This window comes from the organism of the source record quoted next, unplaced genomic scaffold (assembly GCF_019419815.1).
Source record: "Pyrus x bretschneideri cultivar Hongxiangsu unplaced genomic scaffold, Pyrus_bretschneideri_v1 Contig31, whole genome shotgun sequence".
Lineage (NCBI taxonomy): Eukaryota > Viridiplantae > Streptophyta > Magnoliopsida > Rosales > Rosaceae > Pyrus > Pyrus x bretschneideri.
The window spans coordinates 4,831,484-4,842,794 of NW_025999624.1; the positions used below are offsets into that span (position 1 = coordinate 4,831,484).

The following is an 11,311-nucleotide window of genomic DNA, read 5'->3' on the forward strand; positions in this document are numbered from 1 at the left end:
CCGTCTCTATTTCAATTTACCATTTATAGATCATGCTTGCACAAAATTAGGCAAATTAAAACCATTAAGATATTTATATGATTATTGGATCAAACGGTACTCATTTTAGTGTTTTTTTGTATAATTGTAGTGGTCCATTTTCTTCACTACCAACGAACGTTTTAATGATTTTGGATTGTCTAAATTTTTGCAACAATGATCTATGGATGATATATTAAAATATAGATAGTTTGGATCCTGAGAGAAGTTACGAAACAAGCCCAAAAAAATTGTGTTAAAATATGTGCCAAAAAAATGGGTCCCCCAATCTGGACTATGTATATATATGTTGATACATGGAAGTGAGATAATCTACTTGGAGAGAGATGGTTGGATTAAGCCACACAATATGCCAATTGCTTACTCGGTATCAAACTTAGCATAAATTAATATGTTATTGTCATCCACATTAGTCGAATATGAAAGATTTCACTTACAAATAAAAAAAATACCATTAATGTTGGAGGACTTTTAGGTCGAGGTGAACTTGGGTTTTGAGAACATCTTCTTGTCTCCCTTGTACTAAGTTCCGGATATCTCGAAAAAAGTTAGATTGCATTAGGAAATATCTCAGTTGGATCAACGACTCGAAGATAACATGATTTAGGCAAATAATGACTTGATCAAGAGTAGTGTGGAGTGGAAGTTAGAAGTTCATCAGTTTAGCATGAAGAGAAAGAGTTGGCATGGTTGCATGGTTGCATGGTGTTTTCTGGGAGATAATTTGGGTTTCCTAAGGTAGTAGCAAGGCTTATGATGGCTAGGATTTTAGTAAAAGGTTGTGGGAAATACTAAGGTTGTATGGATGATGATTCTTGAGGCTTAAAGGATATTTCTGAGCTAATAGGGTTCATTTGGTATGTTTCTTGGGTGTTACTTCTTGACTCTGTTTCTCTGCATTCTCTCTATCTTCCCTGTGTTACCTGTAATCATTTTCCTTTCTCTAATGGTTTTTCCCTCCTTATGTAAGTGAAGGGCCTTTCTCTAGGCTTAAAGGAAATCTCCCTTTGTGGCTTGGTCTTCTCCTATTTTCTCCCTAACTCTCCTATTATTCCCTTTTTTATGTAACATAACTGCACTGTTGAGCCTTGCAGTTTGCTTCTTCCCGAGGCACGGCTTTCCCAGGTTGGCTTTCCGCATGCGCTACTTTTGGTAGCGCGCCTTTTGGCTTTTGCGCGTTGGTTGTCTATGCAAGCTGGGAAGGAAAGTCAGCATTAAATGTCTGACTTGCTAGGTTTAGCATACATTTAATGCAGGAATTTGGTTTGGTCCTAACTAAGAAGGTTGGCTTGCTAGGGAAAGAGGCAAACTAGGCTAATTCTCTCTCAAACTTACCTACGTGGAATACAAAGGCCATGGGCTTGGACTTTTGGGCTCCCAAGCAACCCAAAGTCTTCTACAATCTTGACTCCATGTAGGCCAAATGAACTTCAGTAACCATCCACACCACAATTCACTTGACAAGCCTTAGACATGTGGTTTGTGCTTAGTGTGATTAGTGACTAGCTTGATAAATAGGCATGGCGTAGATCCAGGTCTAATTACTGTGGCACGACATGTTACGATGTATATTTCTTCCTCGATCCCTCACCTTTGTATGTATTTGGGCTTGAATACAGGCTTGCATGACAATTGGGCTTTAAAGCTTGGTTGGGCTTGCGTGAGGCATTTTTGGGCCTCAACAACTAAATTATAGTGCTAGTTGATTATGTATATATTTTTTAGAAAACACAAATCATCACTTTTCTTGAAGAGTGCATTTTTGCTTACAACCCTATTTATTATTGTTGTGAGTTTACATTTTAAGATTTGTGTTTAACCATTGCACAAATCTTGAAATCTAAACTCATTAAACCGTGATAACTAAAGTGATGAGTATCTATATCAGTTGATATTGGTGAGCAAAAATATTCTCTTTCTTCAACAGCTGAAATTGAAGTTTAAACTCATATATTTATGGAGAAAAAGATTAATCCTAATTAATCCTTAGACCATCTCTAAATGAGATGTCAAATTTTAAACCTAAAATTTAAATTTTAAGGCTTACATGGCATTTTGACATATTTTAAATTTTTGATCTCCAACCGATATGTCAAATTTTAAACATAAAATAATAATTCGTATGTATTTTCTTTGCATTGGGAATGAAAAGAAACAAAAGGATAATAGTTTAAATCAATAAAAAATTAATAAAAAGTATTTAATAATTAATTAAAAAGATTTGAAGTTGCTGTTAAATTTGGTAGCAAGGGAGAGAGATCTCAATCCATGTCATGCCACATTAGATTTGGCTTCTCGGTTGGAAAACATTAATGCTGTATTTTGTTATCGTTTTTTCTGATTTGGATATTTTGACATCTCTTTTAGAGCTGCTCTTAGAACATCTCTAAAGGAGATGTCAAATCCTAGATGGAATTCCATATAATCAAATTTGAAGGTAAAAGTGAGCTCCAACCGATATGTCAATCCTATGTGGATTGACATATGAGTTTTCATATGTCAAATTTGACATATGAGAGAAGGTGATGTCAATTTTTTTAATTATTTTATTATGTGGATTCTATTAATGTACTAATTATAGATCTTGAAAAATGTATTTTAATTGATTTCTGTTTAAAATGGGTCCTACATATATCATTTATCACAAAGAAACATATCGGTTGGAAAAAGAGTAAATCTAATATAATCACATCAACATCAAATTAATATTTAACATTTATCTTTTAATATCTCTTTTGAAGATGCTCTTAACCATCAAAATTGCTGAGACAAAATTACTTGTATTGCAATAGAGAGGGAAGAAACAGGAAAAAAAAAAAAAAAAAAAAAAAAGAAAGGCAAAAGGGCCTCTCACTCTCCACCTTTTGATCAAAACTTTCACAGAGAGGAGAGAGAGAGGTACAGGGCGAAGGTGGTATACGAAGCATCAGAGTGACCATGTCCTTGGGTTATGCAGAGAAGCTTTCCTACATAGAAGATGTGGGCCAAGTCGGAATGACAGAACATTTCGACATGCCTCAAGTTTTGCAAGAAAAAGTGAGAATCTTTTCGGTTTTGTTTTAAATTGCTACTTCTTCTTCTTAAAGTTGATGTCTTTGTTGATCTTCTGGAGTTCTGATGAATAATAGTTAGGTTTTTTGCTTACATTTGCTGCAATTATGGCATTTTTTGCCGGGGAAGATTGATTTGTTCCTAAAATTTACATGCTGATTAAGATCTGATATCTGGGTTGAGGCATTTATTTGCATTGTGATTAAATTTTACTTGGTGTTTTGATCAATGAGTTGAGCTTTGTTAACCCATTTCTTGGTTGCGGCATTACTTCCATACCTGTGTTTTGGTGATCCCAAACATCTATAGTCTTAAGGAGGTATACCTTATCAGCTTAACAGTTAACACATTCGGTTGTAATGTAGTTGAAGTATGCTGGTGGAGTGAAACAAAGATACAATCTTTTCCTTCTCTTCTATGATTGATTTTATTTCATATTTATTTATCTTCTCCTGTAGTTTTTCTGTGATATGGTTTTTGCGCATTGGTAGCTCCAAAGTGGTGCTTTCCTTTAAAAATCTTATATCCAACAAATTAGGTGTGCTGATGGTTGTACCTGAACCATGATTGTACTATTTTGATATTAACCCAATACATGCTTGGTTTTCTTGGATTCAACTTTTAAGGCAATATGGTCAGATTTGTCTTGTTCCTTTGTTGCATTTTTCTGTTGGTATTCATGACTTACATATCTTTTGAAGAATTTAGAAGTCTTGGATTATCCATTAGTTCCCATAATTGTGACATTGCGATAATCTTTATTGATACTTTACAGATTTATTTAAACATTTTTTAAAGGTACTATGATATGCTTGCTAACTGCAATTTCCATTGCATATTTTTGTGCTGTGTGTGCTTAGCTTCATGAATCATGATCTTTCATTCGTGTGTCCTAATATATGCGTATTATGCTAACATCATGTGTATGCATCTATTTTCTTTTTTGGCAATGGGAGATTGAGCGGCTTGCCATGTTGGTGCAAAAGGTTTGGACCTACACATTCCATTTATCATGATACCCACTATGTATATTTCATATTTGATATTAGTTAATCAAGTTCTCTAAAAAAAATCTCTGTACTTGCAGAGTAAGCATCTGGTGGTGTTTACAGGTGCAGGAATCTCGACCTCTTGTGGTATACCTGATTTTCGAGGTCCAAAGGGAATTTGGACTCTGCAGGTGAGAATCCCAAAACCTCATATCAAATATGTAGAGTTAAAGTTTCTATTTGGGATTTCTTGTTTAAAAGTTAATGACATTCTTTTGGTGCGCTTACTCTTTGATTGGAGGGGAGTTTTGTATTGAAAGTAATTTTGATTTGAGTTTTGAAGGTCTTATGTTAATTATGATGGACTTCTTATCCAAACCAGATGTATCTTTTTTCACAAATAAAGTTCGTTTCTTATAAGAAAAAAGAATCCCAATCACTCTTTCATCGTTGCAAAATAACAATTTTCTAGTTATTTTTTTATAAACACATCAAACATGGATTCATGCTCGGATACTACTTATAATTGACTATTTGAGCCATTCTGAACAAAAAGTGGATTTATAAGATTAAGCTTACAGAAAAGGCATGTGCTACATCAACCATTGAAATAACTAACTTAGAGAGGAGCAACTGATTTCAAATACTCAAGGATCTTATTTTCTGTCTTTAACTCTTCTGGTCTTCTAGCGATCTTTTAGAACTTGATTTTGGAACGAATTCTGGTAATGTAGTCATTAGTTACATTTGCATAAGAAACTGAGTAAAAAAAAGTCCTCATTGTTTCGCCCTTCTTGGCTTATCCTAGCTGTAAGAGACACAAGCATAATTATATCAAAATAATAATTACAAAAGATAGAAGCAGTCATACATCTGCGGAGCACTGTGGATGTTGCTGATTTCTGTTTACTAGTGCAGCGTGAAGGCAAAGCCTTGCCTGAAGCATCATTGCCATTTCATCGTGCAATGCCTAGCTTGACTCATGTGGCTTTGGTTGAACTGGAGAGAGCTGGAATTTTGAAGTTTGTAATTAGCCAGGTACACATTACTTCATTCTTGGGCTACCTTGCACAATTTCTTTATGTTGAAAATTATTGATAATTTTTTTCAGATTTGTTGTTCACATGGCTTAATATCTGTCATGCTTTGGATGCTAGCATCTTCAAGTTTTTAAGGCTACATTTCTCCAGTGTCATATTCCTATATTGGGACTGGGGGAAGGACATTTTCTTTTTACTATTAGAAAGTTTGATTATGTTTTTCTTTTCTGCTGGGGCAGGGACACCTTGATAATTCCTTTGTGTTTGTATTATTTTTCTGCCTGACCATGTTACTATTTCTGCCCTATTTTCGTCTTTCATTCTTACACCCCCATAAATACCTCATTAATGTCTACATTTTTATTACCTTTTATGTTCTGAATGCCAGAATGTTGATGGTCTTCATCTTCGATCTGGAATACCAAGGGAGAAACTTGCCGAGTTACATGGTAACTCCTTTCTGGAAATCTGCCCTTCTTGTGGAGTAGAGTAAGGCTTTCTTTTTATATCATCCTGTTATCGTTGCCTTTCCTCATCATTTTTCCCTTTCTTGGGATTGAGGTCGGAAAAGGTTTAGTCTACAGAAGTTAATATTTTGTTTGCTTCATAACTTGGCTCTTTTGTCTTTCTTTTATCAAAATTTAATTTCGTGATTTAAATTTGTTAAGATATTTGAGGGATTTTGAGGTTGAGACTATTGGACTGAAGGAGACTTCAAGACGGTGCTCAGATGAAAATTGTAGAGCAAGGCTTAAGGATACAGTTCTTGACTGGGAGGTATTGCTTACTAATAATTTATGTTCTGTTTGGATGCCCATGAAGAAGAAATTTATTCTTGGCTTTCATTTTATTAATCGGTCAGTTTAGTTTTGATTTAATCTTTTTTTCCTATCATTAGAAAAAGGTTATGCTAGGTGTTTGGATTAAGCACATTCACTTAAGTGTTTGGTTTCGGAAATAGATCCTTTGCCTCATTTTGGGTATCATTGTGTAATTATTTGTGGAATGTTCATCCTAGTATTATATAACTTGATTGGTTGGGAATTAGTGTTTTTGCTTATTGTAATTTTGTGGTAGGCTTTACCGAGGAGGTGGTCGTTCATCTCTGTTTGTAGTTCTGTTCTGTGTACCTCTAAAATTTGTGTTTCCTATATAAGAAAATGTTCAATACGCAAGGCATGTAGTTAGCAAAATGTAAGTACATGACGGCCCATGTCAGACGGTGGAGGTTGATTTACCACATTAGTTTTGTCCACGTGGGAAATCTTTGACCAAGAGTCAAAAGTAAAATATATAATTGCATTCAATTTGTACATCACTTTCAGCCATATAGGCTTGAGAAGTAGGGAGAATTTCAGGGATCGTGGCTTGTTCATGCATTTTTTGAAAATAGATGTTTGTGAGAAGCACTCATTTTCTTTTGATTTCCATGCAGGATGCATTGCCCTCAAAGGAGATGGATCTGGCTGAGAAGCACTGCAGGATGGCTGATGTTGTATTATGTTTGGGGACAAGGTAATAAAAGAGTTACCTAATTTAACTGTCTCAACTCTAGCATAACTTTCGTAAGCATCTCATTTCTTGGTTTGGTCGAATTGTTTTTATTTCTTTGCCTCAAATTATCCAGAATATATGGGGCCTTTCATACCTTATGAGGGATGCGGATTAAGTGGGCCTGCACTCTCACAATTTTTTATTTGGAAATTGTAATTTTTCAAAAGTTTATGTTGGTTCATCTTCTTCTATGATTTATATTTGCATTTAGTAATATTTGAAGTACTTTATATAATGATAATATGTGATAATTACTATTACTTTGTGGCTCTGATGGACCTCACACAGAACGCTTAAGCTTAAAGCCTAATTGAAAATTAATCATGTTACTGAAACTAGAGCAAGAAAGGAATGAATCAGGCTATAAATGGTTTAGGGCATGAAGTTCTTCCTGATTGGTGTTATTTCCGCAGTTTGCAGATCACTCCAGCATGCAATCTTCCTCTGAAATCGCTCCGTGGTGGAGGAAAGATTGTAATTGTCAACCTTCAGGTAATTATTACCTTCACGATTACGGCTGTTGTGTATGGGCTGTAAATATTGGAGATGTCACTTGAAATATATTAACAGTTCTTTATTACATGCTTTATTCTACTTCACAGAAAACTCCAAAGGACAAGAAAGCAAATTTAGTGATCCATGGACTCGTTGATACGGTATTGAAATGTATATGATCAGTGTAGTTTTTACTAGACAAGCCTTAGTCACCTTCACTGTTGATGGAAGTCTTGTTATGACCCATTATGCATATCGCACATGCGTGCATCCCATCAAGTCTTATCTAGGCTTTATCAATAGATGCATGAATCAGAATGCAGAGCTCTCATTTGTTTATTTTATTTCAACATTCTGATTCTGTCTCCTACACTCATATTACTTATCCATTTCTGCAACAGGTTATTTCAGGTGTCATGGACTTTCTGAATCTGAAGATTCCTCCATTTGTCCGGATAGATCATGTTCAGATCATTCTAACTCAAGCCTTGAGTTTAGGTACGGATTCATGCTTACTGTGTTAACTATTTTGAACAAGGTGAAGAGAGACACATGCATGCTTGTTTTAAATTTACAACTCTGTATTATTAATTTATATGTCATTGTTGTCAATATCATTTATGTCATCGGGTTTGCTATTAGATCTAACACTGAATTTCATTCTTCTTTTTCCGCTGACCTTTTCCAGCTTTGACATCCATTTGTAACCGCTGTTCTGCAGAGCAATATTCTAGTGTTAGTTTTATATACATTTTTGGTCCGAGGACATAAATGACATTGACATATAAATTATGTGTGGGGTGGTTGTCTATCAAGGTGTCCGAGCCTTGGTTTGCGGGAGGTAATGGGTTTGAAACCTCCATCCCCATTCTGCAATCCATTGTTGGTTTGCATGATGGTGGACAGGGCTGCACCTATATGATTATCTCTCAGCATTTCTTAGCCTATCCACATGCAGAATGTGTTAGCTGGATACACATTGTTGGCCCTTAAAAGCTTAATCTTTTTGGGTAATGCCATAGTGGTTGTTTAGCACTAAATATTGTTTGCATGTCTACGTTTGCAAATGCTTTGTTTTATTTCTGGTGATAAATACATTCTAAGACCCTATATATGGGAATGGACTACTCTCTAATTACTTGTTTTAGTTCCTACACATGATGTAAGAAGTCCCAGTAGTTCCTTGAGTTGTCCTCAAATCAGTACACACTTTGGTTTCATCTTTCTCACCTAGTCCATTAACAGATAAAAAGAATGTGAACTGGAGCCTCCGCGTTGCAAGTATACATGGACAGAAAGCTCCATTGCCATTTATCAAATCCATTGAGGTGAAATTACTTTAAGACACTTGTTCTGTTTATCTTGCTACTTGCTTCCTTGTCATTTTACCGACAGACCACATCTTAAATTTTTCATCTTGATTTTTTTGTATTTTACAGGCCTGTCTATAGAATCAAAGAACTGTAAATTTAAAACGGTTGACCCTTGTCTTTTATATCTATAAGGATGAACCTGACATTTTTTCGTATAGAATCGACTTAGTGAATGTAGGGAAGTTATGAAACCCTGCTGTAAGCAAGAAATCACTACATCTTGTTGGATATAATATATCTTTCGTTTTTATTCTAGCACCGCGATAAGAAACTTGTTTACTGCTGCCCCTCAGAAATGATCTGCTTATTCCCTAATGGTTATATGTTTTTTATATATAGCTTTTCCAAATTCATAGATGCATGTTTGCCTGCTTGTCATTTTTGGACTGACCAGATCTTTAGGTACATGGTTTTGTTTTGTAGTCGAAACTTACGGCTTTGCTCCACCACCCAAGCCATAGTAGACTAATATTTGAAGCAGTTGACCTTCGCCCACAGAAATCTCTTGTAACATTTCCCCTTTTTTTACTCTAGCACTGAGTACAGTAACATTGCATTAATCTCGAGATTGATCAACTTAGTGTGTGTGTGGGGAGCTTAGGGACACATTCCTCTTCTACAAGACATCACCTTCATAATTATTCTTTTGTTATATTTCATTTTCCCGTATTTGGTGGTAACCCTCGTGTGATGTTTACATCCTAGATATCCTTCTTAGACAATCAAGGGTATAAATCAGCTATTCTACAGAAGGAACCATTTCAATTGAAAAGGTAATGCTAAACTGAATTGCTTCTATTCAATTTTGAATTTCAAATCGGATAGGTCCATACATACTTGAAGTGATTGTAAACTATGTCAACTATTGATTTTATTCAAGATGAGAAAATTGTATGATCGTTTCATAAAGATTTTTACAGTCCTCTCCAGCAGTTTGATTTTTGTGATCGGAAATTTGCTTTGTAGTGTGAAATATATTCTAGTGGCTTTAGTTGTATTTCTCAATGGTGTGATCTGCATGGAGACTCCCATAGTTTAGGTCTGTTTGGTCCCTTTTTGTTTTTTTATCAAACGCATGCAGTAAAGGTGTAAGGGAGAGAGATGAGGTTGATGAGGAAGAGAGGAAGAAAACATAGAACCAAAGCTAAAAACAAAATGTTCTTAAATTGCTTAGATTTTTGTTTTATGAGCCACTCTACATATATTTTCTCATCTCTCCTCGACATAGATCATCACTCCTCACTTTCTTGTTCTTAGAAATTAAACTCCAGTCTCATGTATGTGGATGATATAATACGTATGTGCTATCCTAGCGACGTCACGTTCTCACATTTTTGTATTCGATATGTATCAGGAGAACCTTGCAGGGAAAATCGTTTGATATGGTTTTGAAAATCAACTTTATAGATAGTTGTGGTTGTCCATCCACAGAAATTGTTGTACCTCTTAATCTTAAGGTGAGTAGTTAGAAGTTTGAACCTTGTCTCTTATATGCTGTTGGTTGTGAGAAATTTGTTATCGTTGATTTTGAAATCAAGTATATCTCCCTTTTTTGTTCTAAGGGAACCCTGACGTTACTGTGACTTATTGTTGGCCAGGTTCCAGAAGATAGTCTTCAGCTTGATAAGGATGCCATATTGCAAAAGCTCAGACACACGGCAGTTCAAGAATCATGCTGTGGACAGAATGCAATTGTTGAGAGAAATGTCATCCTGGCCCCAAAGACTGAGGTCATTGCACATGCCATTGTGACGAATGTTGTCCGGTATAGGATGACTGCTGAAGCCTTGCAAGCTGGTTCCCTAGGTAATGCTGTTAAAAGGAGAAAAGAAAGTGTCAATGGTTTTGAAACATCAAGGAAGAGATCAAAAGTGCACAGGCGCAAATCTAGGTTTCAGAAATTGAATAGTTGGTGGTTAGGCGAAAAGAACTTGTAAACGGTACTGAAAAGCTAGAAATCGATGTAAGGTCATAGGCGTCTACGTTTTAGAAACTGACTGGTTGTGTTTGGTTTTCTTGTAAATATCTTATCCTCATTAGGACTGACGAAAAGCATGATTAGTAGGAACTGGGTGAATTTTGTTAGATGCTGCACCTCAGTCTCCCCAGCTATGAATAGCCCTTGTTATAACTTAATCGGCAAATATGATAATCAAAATCATGGTCTTTGGTTGCTTCTGTAATGTTTTTCCTCTCTCTCTCTCTCTCTCTCTCTCTCTCTCTCTCTCATTGTCGTAGGGCTTAGAGATTATAAGCTTTTGGGTGAATGGAGATTCTCTGTTGCCAAAGAGTGGAGTGATTGAAGAGGCTCTCTCCTCTTCGTTGTAAACTTGTTTCTTTTGTCATAATCCCTGACTGTTTCAGTTTGCTTAGACCGCGGTTTTGAAATAGGGTACTGCTATCTACACCCCTATTCTTATCTCTCACACTGTCACACACCCCTTTTAATATTACACCTGATGCTTGAACCAGGCTGGCCGATTCAGTTTCAGCAGCCGGAAAATGTAGTGCTAAGTCTGAGACAAACTGAATCAGGCGGTCGCTATCCAACAAACGTCACCTGTCGGAGAAACAAAGTATTTTTTTTTTTTTTTTGGCATATCTAATTAGGTGTATGAAACACGAGTGGTGGATCGGATCACAATTCGAAAAATGAAATCTTATTGATGGTCATTAGAACAATGTATGAGTGCAACTTGTAACATTTTTGTATTATCAAATGATTTTAAAAATTGTGCATATGCTTTGTAAATTAGAGTACAGAGTACAT

General features: G+C 35.7%; 1 protein-coding gene across 2 annotated transcripts; it reads left to right on the top strand.

The window, feature by feature from the left end:
• Positions 1-2,839: 2,839 nt before the first annotated feature.
• On the top strand, positions 2,840-10,719 carry LOC103963915 (NAD-dependent protein deacetylase SRT1). 2 transcript variants are annotated; one of them, XM_009376795.3, is made up of 14 exons: positions 2,840-3,075; positions 4,047-4,076; positions 4,178-4,270; positions 4,998-5,117; positions 5,508-5,608; positions 5,788-5,896; positions 6,555-6,634; positions 7,087-7,165; positions 7,276-7,329; positions 7,570-7,666; positions 8,414-8,496; positions 9,247-9,314; positions 9,896-9,998; positions 10,140-10,719. In XM_009376795.3, the coding sequence occupies exons 1-14, from the start codon at positions 2,977-2,979 to the stop codon at positions 10,476-10,478; spliced, it is 1,455 nt and encodes a 484-aa protein (XP_009375070.2). In that variant the 5' UTR covers positions 2,840-2,976; the 3' UTR covers positions 10,479-10,719. The 2 variants fall into 2 exon arrangements, with proteins under 2 accessions (XP_009375070.2, XP_009375071.2); XM_009376796.2 differs by lacking the exon at positions 2,840-3,075 and having other exon boundaries at positions 4,993-5,117.
• The last annotated feature ends 592 nt before the right edge of the window (positions 10,720-11,311 follow it).